Here is a 27,146-nt window from a genome sequence, read left to right as displayed (position 1 = left end):
GCTGCTTCTCCATGCCCTCCGGACCAGCACCTGACCTGGCCCCCCACCTGGGTGGGGCATCCTGGGTGTCCCAGAATCAAGGTGAATTMAAGCAGGCAGAACCAATCCTTGATAATCATCCTACAAATATCAGCAGCTCTCTTCCAGAAAATCTGGGTCTGAAGAACCAAAACATGCAACTTTGTAAGACAGCATAACCAGGTAAAAAAGAATCTTAAAAGGCAGGCAGAACTCTGAAAAAAGCTGACCACAAGAAGAGACTATACAGAAAAATGTTTATTGAGAGTRTAGTTGCCTGAGAATTGTTACCATTTAATCAGCAAAAGGGGTGGCAAAAGAAACATGTCATTATTGTCGTCCTGTCCCAAAATCTGTTCCGTGTGTCAGCACTGGTCTCTCAGCTGGTTGCTCAGCTCCTGCAGTTCAGCAATCATGTTGTCCATAGCTGTCACCTCGTCAGCTATTTCACTGTGAACCTCATTACTTGTTACATCTATGAAAAGTTGCTGCACGACAAAGAGAAATACTTGTAAGTATTTTACAGATAAAAACCTTTAAAAAAACATACAGAGTTTCTCAGTTTCAGTGTGGAGRTAAAATACAGGATGCTCATCATCTCTATTCTGCTTTTCATACTTTYGTAAACAATGAGGGCATCACTCTCTAAGAAAAGGCCATTTTGTGGCTAATAAACAGAAACCATGCACACACACACACACATACCCTGAACATAAACCTGCAATCTGTGCCACACACCTGATATTGTGCCAAAAGGGTCAAATCCTCCAGTGGACGTGGGGTTTTCTGCTCTGACCTGACTGCCTATGCTGACTCCTGATTCCATTGAAAGTAAAGGACGTTTTCATGATACTCAAATTAGAAGWGCATATCACATTCTGTCACTGCAGTTTATAAGCCCACCTGCTGATAAATTAGTCATGAATTTTAATAACAATTTTCCCCACTGTCATATTCTGTTGCTTCATTTTCTCCAAAACCTCAAATAAATGTTTTTGAACATTTGATGTCAAGACATGCATGGGTGGAGGCATTCACCTGTGTGTAATTAAGTTATACCAGAGAAAACAAAACACTACAGAGTAATAAAGATAAATCGTTCTTAAAGACCTTAAGACATTAACAGAAACATAAAAAAGCAGCTAACTCGTGAGCAATCATAATCTTCATCTTTTTAATACTGAGGCTGTGTGAGGTACCACTACACAGAAATATGGGGAAGAGGAGACACCCAAGCATTTGTTTTCCCTTCATTATATAAAGGGAAAGTGAATTCCACTTCATTCAACACAAACATAGAGCCAACATTTAGAAATCTTAACTGGTGAGTCTGCTCTTAGCCCATTTTTAAGTGCTTTTCTCAGTTGAAATAAAAATGAAAAATGAAAAAAAATCCCACAGGGCAGCAAAATGAAATTCAGTCAAGCTTGGACAGGCATAAACAGTGCTAAACTGATTGTGGATAGGATCTGACAGAAGATGACTGAGTTTTCAAACTACAACACACTTTGAAAAKTCAATATGACTTCAAATTAAAAACAAGATGGTATCTTGGAAAGGATGCAAAACCAGTGAAGTCACATAAAATGCTTCATTTCTAATATGACAGTTTTCTCAAAATACCATAAAACCATGATCTGYCACATAATAGAGAGATTCATTTAATTAGTGCCTTTGAAAATTAATATATAATTTACTAGCCTCATACATTCTTAATCTTTCAGATATTGCATGATCTTTAATAATATAAACTACCTATACTCATATAATTTATCACTTAGTGCTTTCTCTACAGCAATACTCTGTCAATGCACCTCTTTTTTTTTAAAAAAAAATATTTTGTGAGTAACAACAAAACATATGTTATCTCTTTTTCAACACATTCCAAAGTCTTACCTACGCCCGTAAAAAGCAGAGTTACAGATCCAGCTTGTATCTGCTTATGCAACCTATCTAGGCTTTTACCCTTAAAATTCAAGGACTTARGAGACACTGAGCCAGGTTTAGCACACTGATGATGAATCAATACCTTGTAACACAAGGACAYATTATAAAACTTAAGCTCTGAGATTCACAGTTGCTAACTCCCTTTCACAGRCAGGAAGAATCCCTCTTTAAGACATGATGTGCATTTTAAGAGAAAATGCATGGTTCAATATGATGACATTTTTCAATTTTTCAAGTAATTAATATCTGAATTGGTAGGGTATCCACAAAAACCAGATTAAAAATTAGTGCTRTCTTCTAATAAATAACTCTTTTAAAAGCACTCCAAGTGATGCAAAGCAATTCTGATACATTTTGGTCCTTTCTGCAGGTTTAGATCCCATTCTTTCTGAGACTGCCCAGCTTCTCCCATGACTACTCACATTAAAAACAATGTTGAAATGACTGATTGCTTTCAAATATTCAAATCTGCTTGCCCAACATTGTAAGCAAAATTCTACCTTACTCTAAAATGTCAGTGCTGCCTCTTAGAYTAGTATTGCCATCAAGGAAGCAKGAAGAAGGGAAATAAAAGTTTACTKAAAACTTGARAAGTTTACTTAACAGTATAGAGATGAATATCCACCTGATGAGGCACTGAGACAGGCATGTATTATATGATCTATAATTGATTCAAAACAAAGAGATTCTAGCAACACAAAGGTTCCTAGCATTCAAACAAAAATTCCTACCTTTCAAACATTCCTACCTTTGCCTTGGATGACAAGCCACGTAAGTTGAGCCGAGCTGAAGARAGTATCTGTAAAGCTTCCTGACGATTAGATTTGTTCTTGCTGCATTTGATAGCCACTAGAATCCAAACACAGAAGGACCCCAAAACAGAAAAGCGTTACCACCCTAGCAATAATCTTTGAAAAAAAACATTTAATTAAAGATCTTGATACCCTCCACAGACAATTTTAAATGCAATATGCCCCTAAAGAAGCACAAAGAAAAAAAAAAGCCAAGTAATTTTGAGAAGTTAATTTTACACTCAACAGGTATCTTAAACGTAAATATCACAGAACAGGGAATAATCTTACTAAGTTTCATTCATTTCCTGACTGGCTCACTCAGTCAAACAATTTATGTGATGATCTGAGGACTGAGATGAACTCAGATGCAGATGCATTTTCACTTGCATTATGAAGCTGCTAGATCATTAAATTAATTGATTCCATGTTTACCAGTCATATGTTTACTGACTCACCCTGCACAATTTATGCCTCATTCCACGTATATTTTTATATGTGGTATCAGGATGATACTCTGTTACAGATCTCCTAGTAGCAGGAATAAATACAACAGGTAAAGTAGAATATTGGTTTGCCACTAAGCTTAATAAATACTTGTTACACTCTTCATGAAAAATAGAAGTTCTTTTCAGGCAGAACATACCATGTGCAATCTCTATGGCTCCTTTCATKACTTCCTTAAAAGAAGAAACATCTTTCTCCCAATCACTTGATTGAATGTCACATTTATGTGCCTTAGTAAGATACTGCAGTGACTGCAAGGAGGGAAAAAGAATTATCAGTATGTCAAAAAATCAACAAGGAGACTAACTTAGTTGTAAGTATCTATGAAATTAGTGGTCAATCCAGAAAATGAATCTATTGTTAGTATACTTGATTTCCTGTGAGTTAAGTAGTGTCCCTCTCTGCAGCCAGCTGTAACAACAGCTGTTAMACAGATGTTCTTCACCAATATTGCAGCTCAAGTATGAGAAGCATATAAAGTAACATGTGTCTAATTTTTATCTTCTAAAAGCCTGTCTAGACTGATGGATGTGCCTCATGTTTGCCAAGTCATCATAATTAAATGCACATGAAAAAGAAAAAAATAGTTGCATTCACACTTTGAATGCCAAATTCATATCTAAAAAAATATAACTGAATACATCAAAACTTTCTTCCTGTAGATGTAATCTTGGRGAATATGCATTTTACAGATGTAGTTATTAATTGCCATACTGCTCTGGCTCTCGATGTTTCCAGGAAAAAAATTGTAAACAATATGGAAGAAGGGTCCCATTAAGAGAAAAAAGGAAAAAKTATAGCTGAAGAAATTAATTTTTGCTTTTGAATTTTGTTTTCTTTCTACAGCATCAAAAACATGAAACAAATACATGCCAGAAGCTACATGGTTCGGTTCAATGACAACACTCCAGCTATCCTTTTAAAGAGTTTAATATAAAAGGATTAAAAAATTTCAGTGTGGTACATATACATGAGCACAGTAAAGACTTCTGAATTTGGGGATTGGCACCCCAGAAGCTTCCACCCTCTCTCTCCCACCAGAGTTCCAATCACTGYGGCACTGGTGATTGAACAGCTCATGCTGCTGCAAATGGCAGTAAAGAAATGTTAAGTCAAACCAGAGTGAATTAATTTTTTTTTGCTTAATAACCTAGGTTATGATTGGTAGTAGTTCTGGCAAGCAGTAGCAAGAATTTCCAGGAGAAGGAACAACAGTTTTTACAGCAGTCTGATTTCAGTCTGCAAGTGTCTGAGTCAGAGCAGCAAATCAGGGGGGTTTTGCTGACAGATGTCAAGGAGAGGAAAGAATTCGAAGTCTTGTGGGCTGTTTGTTTGCACTTCTGGAACCTAGATTTATCCTGAAAGGAAACAGTTATGAGCTGGGGAAAGTTCAAGGAACAGAAGGGATTCATAGTCTGGGATGGATCAGCAGGAAACTTGAAAGCTGGAAYGATTCCTCAGTGGGAGAGGTGTGGACTGGACTGCATTCAGTGTAGGGAAGAAAGAAATACTGAATGAGGGGGCAGCTCAGATACATTGAAGTGTGAGAGTAAATACATGCTAAGCTAAAGAAAAAAAAAACCCCAAACAGAACCACAAACCCAACACTTCAGTAGTTTTACACTCCTAACTTGCAAACCTTGTCTGACTTAGATTCAATTTATAGAATTTTATAGTTCCCTGTTGTGAACTATAACCGTATATTCTAATGGCTCATGTGGCCTCAGATGTATCAGCAGAACAGAAAAGTAAAAAAAGCTCCAGCAACCAAGTCACCCTTTAACAACAGCCAGGCATACAAGATTGTTCTTTCAAATGCAATGTTAGGAACAAATTCATTAAATGCAATTAAACCTGCACTAAGTAAGGTGCAGAATGGAAGGGTAGGGAGTAAAGGGCAAACCGAACATTTGTAAGGAGGTACATGACACTTTTAAAGGTCTGTTCCCATCTCTTCGCCCTTTGATGCACAATATGGTAAAAAACGCCCTTTTAGAATTCACTGACCTTTTGCCTAATAAATGTGGGTGGAAAACTGCAACTATACATCTAGAATTTTTCTATAAATACAGTTATATTCACTGAATATCTGAATGACCCATGATGGTGCTTGTGGCTGTAAAACAAATACKGGTTTCATAATTTTTACTTCATAATATGGTATCAGAAATCAGTAATTATTTGGTGTATTACAAATTAATTTTTACACTGTAAATTAATATATTCTGTGGCTGTAGGCAGTTTTGCTCTTTTTTGACCTCCATCTATGCTACTGTCATATCAGGATATTTGGATACACATGTAAGCATATCTTAAGTATTTATAAACATCATTCCATCCTGCAGGGTAAGCTAGGCTGGAAGTGTGTTCCATAAGCAGTCTGATTAGGGAACACAGTTAAAGTACTGGCTACTCTACAAATTGAAACCATGTTTTTAACTGGGTTAATAAAAAATACTGTGATGCAACCAGATTCTGAAATGATTACATTTATAGTATAGACAGGGCCTCTGCTACTTTGCATGTCTGAGTAAGAATTTGAGGATATATTACAGGATATTGCAGTATCTGTATTTCTGTATTCTAAATAGGCCAAATCCCTTTTACTGTTCAGCTGTAAAGAAAAATAGGGAAGACAAAAGGGAGGGGTGGGAGGTATAATGGACATTAGCAATGACTAAACAAGGCTTTTCACAGGGCAGAGCACAAAGAGACAATGAGCAAGGCACAAATGATTATAAAAATTTAAGGACACAGGAATACAATTTGGAGGCCTAACCATCTTCTTTGCTTGACATCCTCCAAACAGGTATTTTTTGCCCAGGTCAAAGCCAATACATCCATTAGTGAACACATACTGAATGCTGACCTTGTGTATTCTCAACTTGAGTGAAGATCTGATAGCCCCTAACTACTTTTGAACTYTGCAAGGCTATTTGAACTTTCTGAAATTCAGTATCAAATGCAAAGTACACTCCAGCATACAACAAAGCAAACACTTCTCGCAGTACAGAGTGGTTATTCTGGAAATGCAATCAACTTAATTCCTTGGGAGGTGATAAGGACAAGAAATGAAGTTAACAAGCAAAACCATTGACAGGTAAAGAGAAATCAATGGTTCAACAGACTAAGAATTAAACAGCATTATTTAATTCCATTTTAAGCTAATTAAGGACAAAATATTTCTACTCTGGGTACTCTAACTGTGGTATAGATTATTTTAAGTGTGCTTTGTCTTAGTGATTGCAAAGAATGCAGATGGTTTATRCTGCTACTGGATCATGCCTTTAAGATCCATCCTTTTTCAGCAGCTGCAATATCCCACCTTCAGAATCAAAGCTTTCAATTAAAAACAAAGCCAAAACCCACACCACCATTTGATTATAGACATAAGATTGTTGCCAGGAAAAGTTCCAGAATACAAATTCAGGACAATACACATAAGTTGAGATGGGATGTTTTAAAATGAAACACTCGTAAAAAAAAATAGGGGTTTTTTTTCAAGTTGAAGGAAACTGACATAAAACATCTTGCTCCTGTTGTAACAAAAATGTGTGCTGTAGGAACACGAAGCAAAGACAATGAGCTTATAAAAAACCTAAAGCAAAAGAAGTCCGTAACAAGAGCACTGTGTTCTACTATAGCACTATAGTTCATACCTTTTCAATATCTTCAGCATTATCATTCTCTCCATTTCCATAAAGTTGGGCATAAAGTCTCCAGATTGCYCCATCATTTGTCACTCGTGAAGTGACTCTGCCCAAGAGCTCTTGCAGTTTTCCCTTCAATCCAGTTGACACTGCTCCAGCACGATCAGCCAGACCATCCACTACYGCTCTGACCAGAATAGCCAGCACCTTAAAAAAGCAGCAGGAGAGAGWTTTTATTTCAACTCAAATCAACATCAGTATTTATAATATTATCTGTAATATTTGGTCTCTATTAGKGATTGTACCATATGACAAGTACAGAATTTACTAAGAAATACATGGAGTAATTTAACTGATTTAAACTTCATCTGTAAGATTCTATGTCGGCGAAGGCGAAGAGGCCAAAAATCTAAGACAGAAATTTGGGTAAAGGAAATTGTACAGTATCTCACAGATATTTTCACCTCATAATAAAATTTTMAAAAGATCAGTAAACAGGCTGAGGCAAATTAATTCATGTAATGGAAGACACTGTTATTTACAGGACCTCTATTTAAGAACCATTACAAAGGGAAAGATGTACAGTGGAAGATGGAACTGGAAGGTAATGGAATACCACCTTGGGAATTTCTGTTTTTAATGCACTTCTGGTGATTTACTAGTCAAATCAGTATCATCAAACCCTTCTACAAGTACTCATTAGTGGCCATRCTTTTTGAATCACTGACTTGAGAATGTGGGATCTGACTTGCAGAAATGCTGAGCATGTGCAGCTGCCGGTAGGAGTTTAGTTTTGCATGTAAGAAATGCTACATCCTACCAGTTTTCTTGTCCCAAACTGGATACTGAAAACTAGAAAACCTTGGTTTCTCCWCAGCAAAATGAGAAACAGCCAATGTAAATCAAGACAGTAGATCATACGATGAATTAGAAAAAAATAAACCCCAGAAAAACTGTGGCTTATCTAGTGAGTAATATCTGTTCTGTGCAGTGCATGACACACAGAGACTGGGGAAGAAATATTAATGCAAGCAAAATGGAAGTTTCATAAGGCTTGCATTTAAGATAGGCCAGGAAGAGTTACACAAACACCTCCATGCTGGTACTTCCTAACTTGTAAGTCTGTCATCTGGCAGCTTTAACACTTCAACATTTTTGTCCATGTGATACTAACGCTTACAATGAAATAACACTCATAGCAATATTAATATCAAGATAGTAATACAACTAACTTCAAAGATGACCTGTGAAGAGCTGCAAACCCTACAAACATGCCACTGCTCTAGTAAAAGTAGAATGGGATGCATCCTCACAAAGCAAGATGAAGTTCACTGGCAAAAAGTAATGCAAAAATTATGACAATATCAAAGTATATTACACTTAGAAAAAAACACACCCAGTTTAGCATTTGTGATATGTCACTTTCCTAAAATAACTTTTCTTCTATGGAACAACTCAAAATGCATCACAAAAAATAATCAGTTTTATCAAATTTAGATTTCTTTTTTGGCAGAACAACCCAAGTCAATCAAAATGGCTGATAATTAAATAAATRTAAGTAACAGAAGAATTGAAAATAAATATACATCTACTTGGTATCTTTTCAGAATTAATGATATCACAGTAACACCTGAACATGAGTTAAACATATCCCCACTTGTCCCCCCCAAAACYATATCAGTAGCTTATATTCCTTATAAAATGATAGGACAAACTGGCAATTCCTTCTTTGCTTTTCAAGATGTCTTAAGAGTCACTTAACAGAAAATATGCTCAACTATTATTTGTCTAAAAGTTCTGAAATGCATATTATATTCATGATTTGGAATATAAGGCAMCAAATCCCATCATTAATCAGATCTTCTGTAATGATTTGCTAGAAAAACACTAACGACTGTTGATGTTTCCATTACTAYAGCACTGTAATGAAAAAAGCAAGAAGAAACACTAAACTATGTTCTCTTTTGACAAGGAACTAAAAGTGGTCCTGAGGATTCATACATAAATGTATGACTTCTCAATCAATTTCTCAGTTTAACAAAACTGTTACTCTAAGTCCAAAATGTTACTTCATGTGAATATCATTTATAATAATCAAAAGTTTTAAAGCCAGTGATATTTTGTTTGTAGATGAAGCAAAAGAGTTTCCTCAGTCAGTAGGATGTAACAACTATAAAATTATCCCTATTCCCATAGAATCACAATTATTAATTTCTATTTTTTGTAATCCATCACGTAAGCTTTGGCACTACAGCAGTTAAAATGAAACTACGGTCAAGACCCGGATTAAAGGGTCCATTAAACATTAACGCTACTTGGTTGTGCACACTTGCTAAATAAAGTTATTTCAAACWGCAAGTGAATTGTACTAATCATCAAAAAGTATTAGCAGTATAGCAGAGCTTTGCATTTTAGCCCAAGTGTTAAAACTGCATCTTTGAGAGATTTTAAACTGCCACGCATACTAAATTACTAAAGCAATGGCCCATGATCCCAAACAAACAGCAGAGGACTTTTTGTTTGTTTGGTTGGTTTTTTTCATGCCTCTTTTAATGAACTGGGCTCCATATGACCAGAGTCCATGTTTTGTATGACATCACACCGTCTGCATTCCTCCTCCTCCTTTCCTTTTGCAAATAATGCACTTACTACAAACTGAACTAAAGAGACAAAACACAGWGAGACAAAACCTTAGAAATAAACCAAGTGATTTATAAATGCTGKGATTTTCATGAGTTACTTTCACTTCACAACTGTTCTCCAAATTCCTTTAATAAAAAAATCCTCTTGTCAAACCATTTTTAGATGCTTCACTAATACTAACCAAAMTTGACAGTGCTCAAGAAAGAAGAGAACCCTCAGATACCAGAYCCAAAACAACAAATCTGCAGTCTGTGATCTCCCTATTCCCCTTCCAAATTAAGGATTTTATAATAAAGACAACTGTCATTAGTGASCTACTTAAATGAAGTAGAGCTCCAGAAATGATGAATTCCTACCCTCCCTTTTCAAAATCCCCTTGGAACATGCTCTTGTGGCCTTTTGCTAGAAATTATTTAGCAACACAAACTGCTGAAATGAGGATGTTACWTGATGGAAAAGGTACCAGAAAAAAATTACTAGCACCTCAATTGTACAGGATTGCAAAGTGGAACCCTTTGTCCACACTTCTCTATTTATAAATTTTGACACCACATAATGAAGATATGGTTTCTGAAACAGTGTACTTAAACAGCTTTTCCAACATCAAAACTTGGTCATTCACAAGACTGCAACGTTGCAAGTAAGAAAGGTTGACTGCCTCCACAAGCACTCATGTGATGGAAAGCAGTTTAATCAGCCATTGCAAAAACATGCCAGGTATATTTACTAGCTCACACCAATAATTCAGAGACCATACTGATTATAAGAGGCAAGGCTTTCTCCTTGGGTACTTTTTAGTGACTGATTTACTAGTGGAAACTATGTGTAATTCAGTGAGTGTTTATATTTTATTACATAACATGTATATCAAAGGCTTTCCAGGTGTATTTCTCAGTTTCATGAACGTTAAAAGATATATGGAAATGTGAATAATTTTAAGAACCAGTAAAGAGGTGAGGTGAGAAATTGTGCTTTAAACATTTACACACAGTGCGAGCAAACTGAGACTTTTGAAACTGTCCTTTGTTGTAATCCTTTWCTGCAATGTTCTTCACTAACAAAGAGCTCTTTAGCTCTTCTTTGTTCAATTCCATCTGCAGAAACTGTACACACAAATCTTCAAGCTTCATCATACCTTGATCTCAGAATGTTTGCCTCAGGGCRACATTAAATAACTTGACAGCACAGAAGCAAAATTTCCCAAATCTGTGCTCTATACTCAGAAAATTGGCACAAAAGACAACAATGGCCTTACAAAAATCACAGATAAGAGTCTGAATGCTTTACTCTAAGAAATCAGTGATTAAAAAATATGACTTCATACTATTCTGAAATAAAATAAAAAAGTCTGATGTAACTACAGAAATCAAGGGCATTTGTGTATTTGAAATATYTGAAATTGTATATTCAATTGCATACTTGTAATTGATATATTCAGTCTCATAAAGGGCATTCTACAACAATTATTACACTAAAAGCAGTTTGTTTTCACAAGGAATTGGAATTAATGACTCAATTTGGTTCTTCCAGTCCTGTACACCCTTATTTTYTTTTAAATTCCTACCTTGTTTCTCACCACCATGTCATGTAGCTTAGTAATCTATCAATTAAAATCTATGATGACTACAAATACTAAATATAACCTGAAAGAAGATCATACTATGTTGAATGGAAACAGTGGTGTATTTGCTCATGTTCATGGTTTCACATTGTTAAAACACAATTGCAAAAGATGGTTATAAACTGGCCTATTTAAAACAGTCCAGCTGAAAAAAACGTGAGGCTCACCAATTAATGGTGAACTTGGTAATCAATCTCAGTAGAAGCTTTTATTTTTATCTGCTTTTTCGTTTTGCTATGGAAATACTCCTCTCTTCCTTGCAAGATAATTGTTTAAAGCCTGAAATTCTTAATCAGACTCTGAGGTTTTTCTTGGCAAACTCATAAAATCCTTCTAATTGAGGCAACTGCATTAGAAGTTACAATGAAATCCATAAAACACTTCACGTGTGTTAAAATTAAGATGCAAACAAAATTTAGGAAAGAAATACTTCTGGAAAAGTTATAAAAGTTGTATGAGAACAACAAGAAAATAGTTATGCAACCAAARCAGAAATTTAATACAAGAAATATCCCCAAATACTTTAATAAAATGTACTACATAAAATGTAGCTAGTAATAGTAATRAGAGTTGGTATCATCTCAAAATATCTAAAATGGGCAAATACATGTAGAAATTTCTACTCCCAGTTAGCTGTTAGTCTGTTTAAAATAATACAGTAGATCACCCCTAAAAATGCTACTTCTACTAATGCCATTAGTAGAGAAACAAATTCATTGAAAGAAGCCAACCATCTACAAGATGCTCCATGACAGGCCCCACAAGTACTAGAACACTCTAGCTGCTAAACATCGTTATCTTTACCATATTTAACGCAATTTTTTGCAGACACTTTTTAGTGCCAAGAGTATCAGACCTTCTAATGTTTAGCTGTAACAAACATAAAAGATTTCATTAATACAGAATACTATCCTGTGTATGATTGGCTTTACWAGTAGTAAGTATTGCACTCACACAAAATTTGTTATTAAAGAGTCATCTGAAAAAAGTATTTAACCTCCCTTTCCCCCATGAACAGATGAGATGTTTCCACAATCATAATTAATTTTATCTGCTCTGTCTCCTCCTCACTGGAATTAAATTCCCAAGACCCAGGAAAGCTACTTTTTCTCTTTTTATCAGACAAGAAACAAAACATACTCCTGGGATCCATGATCAGCAGCAGCTGGTTCCTCTTACCTTGTACTATACAAGCTCCCYAAGAGCTCATAAGCTCTTCAACCAGATCCATTAATTTTGCAAAGGCTCTTGGAGGTGTTTTACTACTCTCCTTGAGAGATTCTTTGYGTGCCTTTTAGATTCACCTTGCATTTTTCACTCAACATACTGAACCCTGCTTTCAGGACCTGGTTTCATGCAAGGTAGCATGCCAGCTGAAGCTGTTAAGGTAGGTTCTCTGGAGCTTATCCACAGTATACATTTACAAACAGAAAATTTAACTGTACGTGACTCAACTACAGTAAAAGATGAGCAAAATACCTCTTTAGCTTTTCTTTATTCTGGTTATTAAGAATTAGTATTAGGTCTGTAATACATTCAATTTACTTTCAAAGGTTCATTTGTGGAATTTTCCAACACATGGGAAAAGCCTCCCTTTCTTTAAATAATTMGTATTATTTCTGATATCGAGATATGCAGAAATAATATGGAAAGACAGGGTTGCGCATTGCATTTTATATAAAATTAGGTCTTAAAACTGCAAAGCTCATGGTGTCCTTTCACAAAATGTGATGTAATCCGAATGCAAASGTTTTCAGTTTTGTCCAGTTCCATTTTAAATATTTAAAGTCCAAATCTCCAAAACTTAAATCACTCGYCTACATAATTTCATTGGCATGTGCACTATCATTACTGAAACCACTATCAGCAGCAAGCAATTCTCTCTGTCTCAGAAACAAAATAGTGAACATATAAAGTGACTGTATATGAAAACTTCCCACCTGTGTATCCTTGTACTTCTCTCTCAAGTCCATGAGCCTGTGATAAGCTTTAATTGCTTCCGAAAACTCTCCAATATCTGTACTGGTGAGAAGATAATTCTCCCATATTTGCCAGTGCTCATAGTTGCACTTGAGAGCTTCTTGAAGGGTTCGAAATGCTTTGATCCTAAWCAATAACAGAAAAGTAATAGAAAATATTACAGAAGATTCCTATACTGAAATAGTTGGCATAGTATAAACTAAAAAATTGCTTATTTAAAAAATCACACTTAGAACACAGTGCAATTTAAAAGCCTTTATTTGTAATTTTCAATATTGATAATCCCTTAATTACTCTTGCAAACTATTTTCCATTAGTTCATTCACAACAGCACACTCTTGTTTGAACCAGGTAACTTCTCTTCGCTCTCGTAATTATTTTTTTTTACAAAAATTTATCATAATTGTGCTTTGTCAATATTTTCCTTTCCAAATTTTTAACTGAAACCATGAGAGAACAATGTTACTCAAACTGCAGCAGTAATACACATTAAAAATTTAAAAATCACTGAGTTCATGACAGATGCAGAATGGTATTGACTTATTTCATCAAAGAGGAAGATTATTCGACAACTTTTTGTGATTTATTTAAAACATTTGCATATGGCAAACATGCATATTCATTGCACAGAAGCCCATAATTTTCAACCAGTTTTCCTTTAGGCTCGTTGGAAAGGTTATTTACACTCTCTGTTCCCTGATGCTGTGCTGCTCAGTACAAATGTGTAAATGGCCCCAAACACTACTAGGGTCCTTCTCCAACAGTGCTGCCCAAGGACCCATCTCATAGTGGCAAGAGAAGGAATAAAGGTGGACAGCATGATTGCTATAAAGTCCTCAACTAGTCACAAAGCATCTTTATTTTTTCATATGCATCCACTGCAGGCAACTCCTGACCACTCCCTTACTGAAGGAGAGCAGTAGTGGCATCTCTGGTTAAGAAAATGCCATCTAACTATGTGTTGGCAAGTTTTGTGTGATTACTGTTTCAAGCCTTAAACATACTGCCAAAAAAATATCTTCTTTGGGAAGGCAGGACTATATCTCTTCTTAATAAATATCACACAAAGATGGCCTGTTATCAAAATTTGCAGTTCACTTGCTCTATATTGCTTGAGCAGGTTGTTAAAAGTGCTTTCTCTACAGAAAGACAGCCCAAAGAAATTGTTGGTTGAGATTCAAAAAGAGGGTCCAAGAGTGTATCCCAGCCAGGAAAAGGTAATCACAGTACTTAAATCTAAGTAGCTGATCATRCCATTAAAAGTTTGAAATAGCTTGGTCAGGGAAAATGGAAATTGGAAATAACTGCCAATCTGAGCCCACGATATTACAAGAGGTATCAAATACACACAAAGAGAGTSGACTGACAGAGCAAAATTAAGGAGAACAGGTCAATTGGCAGAGCTACAGCAGAACAGTCCACATGCTGGATCTTCCCATGTCCACCACCCTTTCCTCTCTTCTGATACACTAAGAGGTGTGATGCTRATGAACAAATGTAACAGTTGAGTTTCCTCCACTGTTATCAGTCTCACTGACACATTTCAGACTTTGATTTTGATAGATTAAATCAGAAAAGAACACAGTCCTGCTCCTTCTGTGGCTTTGGCAACAATGGAAGCTGGGATCTGCCACAGCTCTCTGACAGGCTGGAAAGATGCTCTGCCTAACTCATGTACTGTTTCTGCAACTGCTCCGCAACATCTGCAGGGTCAGCCTGTATCACCTCTCACCTTCCCAAAAATTAGTAAGTTATCAGGAAGGCAGATGCAATAAGATGGAAATGTGAAATGTAGTCAAGATAGCAAAGGTATGAGATAGAAATTGTATTCCACAAATCATCGTTTCTGCTATGTAATAAAACCCTCTAGATTCTCAAAAGAAATCCCCTATGTATTTAACCAAWCACGTAATGATGGAGTATCCTTATCCAGTTAAACCAATTCATACCCAAATAGGAAGCAGTAGGCAATACAAATGCATCATCTGGTCTTAGAAACCAGGATTTTTTTCACACAAAGGACAGAAGGCCAGTCCCAGTTTGTTCTGAGAAATCTGAGACCTAAATTTCAAAGACCTCCTGGCACACAGAGTAATTTTTCTGGTAAACCAAAGCACAGAGTCTGTTTTCATCACAATTAATTTTTCTGGAGGAAATTCAGAATACACAAAACTTGCGAAGTCTTAAAAAGCAAACAACCCCCAAATCAACAAAACCCCTGTCCTTTGGGTGTTAGCAAATTGCTTGTATACACTTTTCAAAAAAATGTACACATTTTATATTTGTTGTTGTGTGAGACTCTGCCAAGCCTTGGCCAAATGCACAATCTATGAGTGGGCCTGAATTTAAAGCCTGGTTGGAGTAAAGCTGGGGTTTTTTTTGAGGGAGGAAAAGAAAACTATTAATTTAAATATCTTTTGTTTTCCTTTTTTTAAATCCTCACTCCATTTTAACTTTTTTTTCTGCTGGCAGGCTTGAAAAATAAGAATTTATGTGCTCCCACACATCAATTATTCTGAAGTGCACTGCYATAGACATTCTCTGTTTTGAGACAGAGGTAAACTAGCTCACACACAGTCTTGATCTATAAGTGATATACAAATAACCAAAGAATTTGCTATTCCAGAGCAAGTAGAGGCCAGACTCTGCTATCAGCACATAAAAGTCATTTAAAATTTACTGTACAGAATCCTATCTCACATGATTCCTGTGGGAAAAAAAAAGCTCAGAAATATGCCCTCATTTATTACTTATGCTACMGTATCAAATAGTTACAAGTTTTGTATGTACTTAGCATATTAGATCTCGAGAGTAGATTAACAATAACAAAATTCAGCCAACAAAATGTAACAAATCACTCAGTAGTTTCTCGGCCTTGTAGCAGATTAACAGACAGAAAATTATTTTGATGTACACTGAGCATCTGATATTTTGAACTGTATGGAAAAGAAGAAGCAACTACCCCATGAATTGGGAATACTAAAGGAAATGCTGAAGGTGAAAGGAACTACTGAAAAGTTAAAACAAGCTCTTAATTTCTATTACTTTTTAGTGTAGTTTTTCTAACACATCATCTTCCCCTTCCTCCTGTTCCCATCAACATATCAATCTCTTCAGTCCATTTATGCTATTATTCCCACTTTTCCTATTTATGTCTATAAATGTACACTTCTATGCAAGTTAAGTATTCTTTCTTTTTTTACTTTGCGTCCTGACTACATAATGATATAAACTGTTAGATTTCGAGTAAGGTTTCTAAAAATTTATCTTATTCTTTTGTTTCATTTTTTTGGTTACAAGTTATCATGTGAAAAATTCTTAAATATTAAAWTTTTCCAGGTATACTTCTATTACATTGAGTTGAAATACAAAATATGAGTGGTAGTCCATTTAGGTCAAAGTTTCTTGTATGAATCATTAGTTTTGAGGGAAAAGAACAACCCAGCTAGCATGTGTGCAGATTTTCACATGTTTTTGTATATAAAAACCAAACTGTCTGGTTTTCCCTTAAATCTACTGAGGATAATACATTATGAGATTACATAGGTCTGAATACATTGTTTGCTTGAAACAGACCTATTTTCTTAACTTCATGGTCAAAGCAGTTTTTATTATTCATCTTTATTATTAATGTTTTGCACTGGTTGTACTTACTACATCATAAATCTTCTAACAAGAAGAAGTGCAGAGAGAGGTTGCTACTTATAAAGGTTACAAAATTAATTCCTGTAAAATAAAATAGTGATTCAACCTGGGAGACAGAACTGAAAGACTAAGAATTACAAAGCATGGGTTGGTCACCTTATAACAATAAAAACCTCAATGTTAAAAAAAGGGAAATCAGTTATTTGTTTTGGAAGCAGTATCTTCTAATTCTTTTGAAGTACTTACTTCTGTTTTAATCTGATATAAGCAGTTGATAAATTGTTCCAGGCCTCAGCATTCTGGAATGATATAAGAAGTACCAAAAAATTTATTCACTGACATTGTACTTACTTGATAAAAATATGCAAGCAAAACTACWGCCATCATTGATTTTGCTAATCACACATATTGACATATACCTTTTACAWGGCAGTTAAAATACTACACTGAAATAGAAATTATGATATTAAAATTGAAATATATAAATAAATATTACTGACTACATCAGCAACAATCAGGTATGTAAATATCAATTAACTGCCTTGCGGTTACAACTCACTAAGTCAGCTCTTTCCTTCAGTCTCAGCTGTGTGCAGGCATCCTCTTCTGGGATCTAGCTGGGATGGCTGGAAAGGTCAGTGCTCCCAGCAGCTCTTCACTTCTCACCAGCTGGCAGCTACTTAACCTGCAGCACTCTCTGCTATTGGACAAAAATGATCTGATGTCCCCTAATGCACCTCAGGTAAAACCAGCAGAGATGTGCAGAGATAATTCCTGCCTGACACTGCTGAAAATGTGAAACCCCATCATTGAATTCAGCAAAGTGACARCTGGAAATGATGTGAAGAACAGAATCTGAGCCCTGTACTGAGCCCTGCAATGAAATTTACTCTGAAGGCTATCCTCAAGCTTAAGGAGCATTTAACTCATGCTGGSAAAACTTTCTGAGACTTAATTAATGAAAATGGTCACTACACTGCTACAGATGCAGATGTATAAAGACAGGTTTTGCCTCCAACTGAGAGCCAGTCCAGCACCTTTTACTCATAAAAAACACACCACTYAACCCACTGAGAAGTCAGCTGGCTTGGTCATACAAATACAACTAAAAACAAGCCCTAGAGAGACAAGTGAATCCAGTTTCAGTATCTACTTGGAAGTAAATTTATTGTACTGAACAACAACAAAAAAACAATATATAAAGTAAGAATTCCACTTAAATACAGGGTTGTCTGTGTGTACACTTTTTCCACCRAGGAAGTTGTTTCATTTCATAATAAAGAAAAAAGAATACTCTGTCACCTTTCATTGTTCTCTCTTTTTTTTCCCCAAGAGAGAAGAATGAATAACAATAGTTTCTATTGAGTAGCTGGCATTAACTCTAAGCAAGTAACAAGCTGACAGCCCTTCTGACAAAAGTATTGTCAGTGTATTCCTCGGGTAATTCAGCTGGCACCTCCACTGTCTCAAAKCACATTCAAATGACAGTGCTGTACACGCCCTGCATCCTGAAAAAATGGTTAAGTTCCATTCCCCCTGTGTTCCTGAACTATACAGTTACAAATTTACTTGTCATACATTAACATAAGGTTTGGTTTTTTTTTTCCCCAGGAGAATTTCATTACTTAGAGGACTAAATATTTTAATTTAATTTTTGTTTTATCTCTCTTTCGAGTTCTCCTCAAATCTAGTCATTCCCTTTTGTMTGTTTTATATTTTGACATTCACACTCATATTTGGACAAAGTTAAGCACTGGGTAAGTATTTTTATGATGCCTCAAGACAAAAATATATCCTTCRTGCACAAGTTTAGTTTATTCAAAGGGCTCAGTTTTAAACAAGTTTTTCATTATTGCTTTGCCTGTTTATAATGAAAACATCCTTGCTGCTTTTAGATCAGCCATCTGAATCRTTTGTTCAAAAGTACATACATCTGGTTCCAATGTCACACAGCGCTGAAATGCTTTGGCAGCACCTTCGTAGCCTTCTAAAGCAATGTATGCACAGCCCAAGGAAAACCATACACCTAGCTGGAGAGAAAAAATGAACGGTTACATATACACATGGATATTTCAGAACAAAAGTAATAATGCCTCCTGCATGAACAAACACACAACTCTTGTTGATTTTCACCTGTCTTCAGCTGTATTAGCATTGTATTGGAAAAAAATAATTTCTTGTATGCTGATTAGAGAAAAACTTCAGGTTCAAAGTTTTAATAAATATGGATAAACAAAGGTGTTGACTACATAAAGACCACTCAACCATTTGTGAAGTGCTCTTTAACAATCCATTTTCATTTACAGGAGAAAGGGACAGCTGTTTAGAGGTTTGTGTATTTTGCTTTAATTTGTGAAAACTCCATATTTACTTYATACTATGACAATTAGCTCAAATGATAAACACTAGGAAATGTTTTTCAAGATAATCACATTTTACAAAAAACATCTCTAATGACCCAGCATGAGCACTTCAAAATCACAGCTCTTTCTACTTGTCAGARTATCTTCTTGAGTTTCTATCACAATGTTTAGAGATAGCAATGTGCTTAAATAATGCTTGGCAYAGAGAACAGAACTTTACCAGTTCAGTAATCTTGCATTTAGTCTTTCGTTGTTACAACCAAATACCTCTCATCCACACATATTCAATTACAGAGAAGAGCTCAGCACTCCCTTCTCCACTCCCCCTTCTCAGAGAACTGTAGAGAGCGATGAGGTCCTGTCTCAACTTCCTTTTCTCCAGMCTAGACAAGSCCTAAGTCCTCAGCTGATCCTCTCAGCATGTTCCTTCCAGTCAGCCCTTTCTCCAGCTTTGTAGCCCTCCTTTGGATGCTTTCAAGGACCTTCACAYCCGTCTTGAATTGTGGGGCCCATAACTGCACACAGTGCTGAAAGTGAGAACTGCAGACAGAAGGATAATCATCTCTTTTGACCAACTGGCTGGCTCTGTTTGATGCATCCCAGTAYTCATTGCCCTCTTGCCTTCCAGGGCTCACTGCTGGCCCACACAGGGATGTTGTTGGGAACGGTACAAAGCTACACCAGGGGAGGTTTAGAATGGGCATTAGGAAGCATTTACATAGATGGTGGTCAGACACTGGAAAAGTCTTCCTGGAGGTGGTTGATGCCCCAAGCCTGTCATGTGTTAATGGGCAGGTGGACAATGCCCCTAACAATGAGTTTTAACTCAGTCAGCCCTGAACTGGTCAGGCAATTGGACCAGTGATCATTGTAGGTCCCTTCCAACTGAAATAGTCTATTCTGCTCTAAGCAGTATCAGACAACAGCACAAACTACAGCAAAAGAAATCTTCATARCTCTTCAACAGCAAATTCTTGACTTGCCACATGGTTAATTCTCRAAGAGATGAATGTTACCCAGTATTACCTTTTATAAAAGCTCTGTAATTCAGAAAATTATTAAACTCCAAGTACATTAACAAAACATTTTCTGACAGCATTATGCTTTTTAAATGCATGCAGTCAAAACAAAACAGGACATTTTATAAGGTGCTGCAAAATCATTCCAGGTASTACTACCTTACCGCAATAAAGTCAGCCATTTCTCCTAATGCCAAGGTAAAAAACAGTTTTTCTTGGAAAGATTTTTTGAGAGGGAARGAGGTGGAGAAAAGGAAGATGGAAAAGCAGGTTACATTAACTCTACACTGCACAAYAACATATTACTTATGGAGGTGTCTGTTTAATGTTTATATTTTCTTGCATTTCTGAAATAATGAACTCTGGTAACTCAGGTTCTCCTTAAGAAATCATAATGAATATTTAAACACAAAAACATTACCTTAAAAACATTTTCCARTCAGGTATTTTACAGGGATGAGGATAACCCTGTTGCTTCATATGCAAGTAGCTTTTACCTCCACAGACTAACTGCAAAGTGTAGCAAACATGGTCAAAGTTCTCTCCAGATTAGACTCATTTGCCTGTCTCTGAAACCCTCTGAATGAGGRTGTACACGGATGGCCCATCCCTGGAGCTTGCGGATAAATAGGTGAAGATAGAAATGGCAATTCTGGCCTGGGCAAACATGAAAACATTGTCAACCTGTCACTGTCATGATTCATAAACTCATCAATAAAGGAAGAAACTACACATGAAAACTATGTTTCTCAATTTTAAGAGGGCAATATTAACAGTAAATGAATATTTAATCAATCTAATTTTTAAGGCTCTTTTATCCATCAAATTTCCAAAACTCTAGCACTCCCACATGGCTATCTCATTAACTCCCCTTTATCTTCTTTCTAGGTCAGTAACTTTCTGGATAGAAAAAGCRGGGGTAGAGAAAGGAGCAATCAAGTATGAAATTGAAGGTTAGTTCCAACTTTATAGCTCAGGATACAAGTTAAACAGTGCTTCTGTAAAGGGTGAGAGAAAAACAATCACTTCCTGTCATATAATTCTAATGAGTAACAGCAGCACAGTCTCACTTCCGAACTTGTGCAGACTTTCACCACTGGAGAACTGTGTGAGCTCTTTGATCTCTGGAATTGTCAAGCACGATGCTCACAGCGAAAGCATAAGAGAAATGCATCTGTCATCCACCAGTGGTGTACTGGAACAAGTAAGTCTGTGGGCAGCAGWGCTAACAAACACGAGTTTCAGGTATATTTGAACTGCAAGGTTTTCATTTTTGTGTGGATTCCCCAAMGACTGATACAGTGACTGGCTTATACAGTAAACACCTACCTCAGAGATCTCAACCACACTTAACCAGTTTGCTAAAAAGTACATAAGGTTAAAGGTGGGTTGGGAGAGAATGCTTTTACCCATGTTATATTTTGGGAAACAACTTGCTGCAGTCTAAAAAATCTCTTCCTTCAAAAAGGTTTCTAATAACCACAAAAAAAAAAAATAGAATTTCTTTTTAACAGAGAGTCTCTGTTTACCTGAYAAATTATTCACAATTCTGGGAACAAATTAATTAATATTTTCCTTGTGTTAAAGTCTTTGCATTTAGAATAAATTTCCACTCTGCTTTTCATCCACAAGACACCCTGTAACAGGAAACAATTCATTTCTGCAGTCACAGAATACAGACAGAATTTAGAAGACAGTTATGTCAATCTGCACAATCTGTTTGTTTGAAACATTTCAACTGAATCTTAAAAAGAGCTTCCTAAGCAACAAGAGGAGGAAATGTTCACTTTCCTATATGGACTGGCCTATTTTTCTTGGATTTCCTTTCATTCTAAACTTCTTTTGGATAGGATACAAAATAAAAAAGCATTTCAGCAGAAMATTTCTCTGTTTTGAGCCCTGTAGGTCATCTTCTGAAGCCCTTTATCATCTGGAAGTCCTCTTGGCTTCAAAAAAATTCCTATCTGAGTAATATATATTTTGCTGACATCTTTGTTCATTTTGTTTTCTATTCTAAAGATGTTTATAAGTTATCTGGAGTTCATTTGAATAAGAACAGAACTCTGATTCATTGGAATAAAATACACCAGTGAAATACAAAACAAGCTTCATGAAAAATGACTTGAAAGGCTGGAGTACTTTGAAATTTTTGTAAAGCAGAAGTCCAGCTACTCATGTGGAACTTTAAAACAGCAGCTTCTTTGGGGGGCAAGAARGAGGAATACCCTGCTTTTGCATGGACCTAGAAATGGCTATGAGGAGCACAATTTATATACATAAACAACCACAAAGCTGTTTTAACATCTCAAGACCTTCCAGACAGTGAACATTATTGGCATGGGTTATAGGGCCTGAGAAACTGAAACCTAATTACAAAAGCTGTCTGCAGAATAACTTGCAAAGATCAGCAAGAGAAAACAGCCTCATCAAGAGAACTCTTTTCAGTGTGGTTCCAGTTTTGATGCATTGCTGTAATAGAAGCCACTGTCATCACAAGCATAACACTGCTTTTCAGTGACTCCAGAACAGGAAAGACCAGAACACTTGAAAAACACTTCTGTGAAATACAGAGATCAGAGTTTGTAACTCAAAGCCAGGGGAAACTCAGACAGGGCAAAGGGATACTTAGATTAAAATATGCAATCTTCTTGTAACTGTTTTGCTTTATACCTTGTTCATAATTTATTGGATGGTAATTATTAATTTGCAGTGGCTTAATCTCTTTGAAAGAACTCTACAGGCAAAGATTTAGCTGCATGGAAGGACCTGGATGCAAAAGGATGTGTTCATTTCATGCTACCACTTTTAGCCAGGCTTCCAAGTATAGGGTGAAAAATTTGCTAAGGATAGCAACAAACTGTTATTTCGACAACTGCTCCCAGAACTGTCTTTTTAAAAAGTGTCATCAATCAGAACTGAACACGTAAACTAAAAGCAAAGCCATATGTGTATTATTTCCCAACCTGCATAGGGTTGATCTGCACGGAACGTTCAAAGCACTCCACACATTCCCTGAATTCCCGGTTGCGGAGATGGAGGAGGCCTTTGGAGCGCTGGGCACGGGCACTGCGGTGCCTGGAGAGCTCCCAGGCCTTGTCGTAATACTGATGGTCTTTGAGAACATCACCAAGCAAACAGTACAATCCTGGTGTTTCCTTCTTCTCTAACTCCCGCCTGAGTATTTCTTCTGCCTGGTAAAGAGCAAAGAGAAATCAGCAGATTAKGAGACTATTTATTTTCAGTTAATTACCCACCTGAACAAATACTGCTTTTAGCAACCTCACAATCACCACCTGAAGATTAAGAAGTAGGGCTAGTGAGGGAATACATCATCCAACACAGCATCAAAGATAAAGTCTAGAAAGAATCTGGTTGGGAACCAGTGAATTTTAAAAATTACTTCAACATAATATGGTGGCTTTTGTTTTAACACACCAAGGAAAAAGGAAACCATAAAAACAAGAAGCAGCCTACTCCCTTTTGTTTTAAATCTTAGGTATGTATTCTGTCCCAAGAACAAACATCAGTCCTGGACATCAAACCTACACCTGATTCACAGCAATGCAGTATCAGCACCACTGAGGTATCTACAATCCTAGTAGTTTATAATTTTTTCTGTGTCCTATTAAGTACTCTTGCAACAACTTTCAYTCCCTTTTCCCTAATTGCGCTTTTCTGAAAACAGTTATTTCCATTCTATTACCTCTGAAGAAACATCAGCTTTCATACTGTTGGTTGAGAAATGCTATACTTTTACATAAGATGCAAAAATTAAAAATTTATCAAAATGTTTGAAATAAAATATATTCAAAATATATACAGCTTTATGAAAAGAAAGACACAAGCTGTGTCTCTCAGATATCTATTATGGGCTGTAACTAACTTTCAAAAGCTATTTTTCTCAGGGCCACTTTCTTTGCTCTAACAATAAAATTATTGTTTCTCTTTTAAACATGAGATAATCTGCTTTCTGTGTTTTTTTTTAAAGATAACTACACAACTACAGATGATCTGTTGTTCAGACTGAATGGTTACCTCAGTCCCCACTGCAAAAATGTAACATCCACAATTCAGATCATTGTAATTTTTCTCTTAGAAAAGATCTATTTGAACCATCTAAATCAAGAAAGATCCAACACAGCCTGCCACAAAATTGAAAGTTCGACATCTTAACTCTAGTTCTTCTGTCATAGCTCGTTTACCTGACATCATCTCTGCATTTAAATTATTCCTGCTTTTCTTGTGTAAGAATTGCTTTCTGTGACCCTCAGATGATCTTTAGAGGAGGGATGTCTTTYACTCTAATCAATAAGATTCATCAAACCTATCTGAAAATCATCTTTAGAAAAATGGCTGGTTTACCTTGTTTTGAATTATTTGATGCACAGCAATTTTAGCATCTCATTCTTACTCTTATTTTTGTAAAGTAACAGTATAGTCTACAAATATTTGAAGTGCACAAGTGTGAAGAAGGATTTAGATTTCTAAAAGAATCCTAAAATTAGCAAAAATAGAATCCCATTATGAAGAAAACTGGTAGCTAAATATTAGGAAAGCAGCTTGATGAAAAGTGTTTTTAAGTGCCCATGGAATAATTCTCTCAAAAAAGCCAAAGAAACTATTATTTAACATTTAGAATAAGCCCAGCCAAAGCATTAGAAAAATCTCGTCTAACTAGAAGACTGTACTTACAGAACCATAGAATGGTTTAGTTTGGAAGGGAATTTGAATATCATCTATTTCCAGCCCCCTTGCCACAATCAGGGACAGCCTTCCATGACACTAGGTGAATCAAAGCCTCATCCAGCCTGGCTTCCAGGGATTTGGTTAAAGTGTAGTTTRCTTCCTCTTAACTACCTCCATTCGTTGCAATAACATAGTATTAACAGACATTAAAGAATATTTTTCTCTTCTAGAGCAGAGAGAGCTGAGTGCTTCATTTTTGCAGTAATCACATTAGACCCCAAAAGATAAGGTGGGGCTTTTTTCCCACTCAGATAAAGAAAGAAGATTGAAATGTAGCTGTGTAAGCAGATATGAGGTGAAAAGTGCATTGCAAGCTGCTTCTTCACCGCTTCCTCTGCAGGGCACACCCAATCTCAGATTGCTATCCTGTGGCAATGCCTAAACTAGAAAGACAACTATTCACAAATGGTATTTCACATWTAAGAGCATAAAACCATCATGCTCTGATCTAAGCTTACAAGACTTCATTGCCAACATAAATATTTCAGCGTACAGATAAAACAGAGAATTAAATAAGCAGAAGTCTGACTTTTTCTTCATCTGATTAGCTATCTGATCACCTCCCTGGCATTTGCAAACATTTTTATTACTTAAATCTGTAAAGGTTAGTACAAAGATCAAACTGAAAGAAAATCCCTGTATTACCAAAATATTTGCCTTCTACAAAACCACATAATACTTTAAAACTGGATATCTCATTTTGCCTACATTTTTGTGGGGGGAGGAAAAATCCTTTTTCCTAAATTTGTAGTAAAATGTTTTCAAAAAAACACATTTAATCTTTGATAAGAACCCTGCTCYGGCAAAAATGAATCTTACCTTAACAACAAATATTATCAAGAAACATTTTTCACACAGCTCACGTAATACACATAAAAGAAAGATAGCCAGTAAAGATTTATTCTTACCCATTAAATGGATAATAATTATTATTTTGCATGTTTTCTAACTAAAAGTGTTATTTAAATTTAATAAGATTTGATAAGGAAACTATAAATTAAAAGATAACTAAAAAAAAAGTACATGAAGCTGTGAAGTGTATAATCATTGCTGACCAAATCAGGTGCATTTATAACAACACTGCTTTTTACAGCAGTCTGCACCAGAGTGAATGGAATTCAATGCTCACCTCAAAAGTCATCTGATTTAAACACAAGAAAGATTGAGGCTCTTATCTTGCCTTCTGGTCTGCTRTGGGTGGAATGGGAATTAAATAGGYAACACTTCACAAAAATCTCCAATCAGAAAAGAGGGGYCTGGTTTAAACAAAAGGTGGTGCCCTCTGATTACTCGCTACACAGACTGCTGGAAACCAAGTTCAAGATTCATCCTGCATCTGGCTTCCCAACCCTAAACTTCCGCTTTCCATGCCATCCACACATTCCCATGCTTTTACTTATTTCCTARAATACCCTATTAGCCTCACTATTCAATATTCTACCAGTTCTATTATCTTACTATTCATTCCTTTGCTAGTTCAAAGTATTTCCCAAAAGTCTTTGTTTTTCTGCTTTCAYTTAATTTGCTTGGCTCCAGAGAAGTAGCATGAAGAAGCAGAACAGAGGAGCATGGAAATATACAGTGAGAGAAAAGGAAAGCTCTTTGGTTTTCATTTCACCTTCCCTGCAATTTCATGCAAGACCTTGGGCAAGGCATTTACTCCTCTTTCTTAGCTTTGTAACCACATATAGGAGCGCTTGTCTGCCTTCATGATTGTTACTATATACATGGAAATTAATCAGGTTCTTGAACAAGCTGCAGTGCTAATTAGTACAGTGCTGCTTCACATCTGGGAAGCTACACTGCATTTAAAGGTGGGTTTTTGAGATCTTGTCATAACTGTGTTTCCTCAGTCAAATATCTTGAGATATCTGTGTATGCCATGAGAAGAAAAATACACCTGTAAAATGTGGATTATTGGGCTGTGTTGGTCTAAAACCAGACTCTGTATCATGCTGTATACTCTGATGAGATGGTGGAACAGAGATAGGGCTGAAAACAGGCTGTTGTAAGATGGAATAGCCACCTGATGCCAAATGGCAGATCTCATCAATCTATCAAAGGTCAGCAGTTACCACGCTATAGAGCTCTTGCAAGGGAGAAAAGCTTCATTTCAAGCAGAAGAACTAAAAGCCACATTCTGGTTCACCCTTTCTTTTTCTTTTAGCAGGGAAATAGTACCATTTTGAGACCTCTTACACCTTGAGCAGATAAAG

The 27,146-nt window shown here is 36.2% G+C and overlaps 1 protein-coding gene across 1 annotated transcript in view; it reads right to left on the bottom strand.

Moving 5' to 3' along the window:
* Positions 1-246: 246 nt before the first annotated feature.
* Positions 247-27,146, bottom strand: part of TTC27 (tetratricopeptide repeat domain 27) — a 108,640-nt gene continuing 81,740 nt past the window's right edge. Inside the window, exons 13-20 of the mRNA XM_057370055.1 lie at positions 23,148-23,375; positions 18,734-18,832; positions 17,049-17,101; positions 13,118-13,283; positions 6,923-7,120; positions 3,403-3,514; positions 2,714-2,814; positions 247-506 (exon numbers count right to left, since the gene is read on the bottom strand). Coding sequence (XP_057226038.1) covers positions 384-506; positions 2,714-2,814; positions 3,403-3,514; positions 6,923-7,120; positions 13,118-13,283; positions 17,049-17,101; positions 18,734-18,832; positions 23,148-23,375 — 1,080 coding nt within the window. The 3' untranslated portion in view covers positions 247-383. The remainder of the gene's footprint in view (positions 507-2,713; positions 2,815-3,402; positions 3,515-6,922; positions 7,121-13,117; positions 13,284-17,048; positions 17,102-18,733; positions 18,833-23,147; positions 23,376-27,146) is intronic.

The sequence above is a fragment of the Malurus melanocephalus genome, unplaced genomic scaffold, assembly GCF_030028575.1.
Source record: "Malurus melanocephalus ecotype Western Australia unplaced genomic scaffold, MMel_1.1 scaffold_5, whole genome shotgun sequence".
Classification (NCBI taxonomy): Eukaryota; Metazoa; Chordata; class Aves; order Passeriformes; family Maluridae; genus Malurus; species Malurus melanocephalus.
This window is presented reverse-complemented; position numbering and strand designations above follow the sequence as displayed.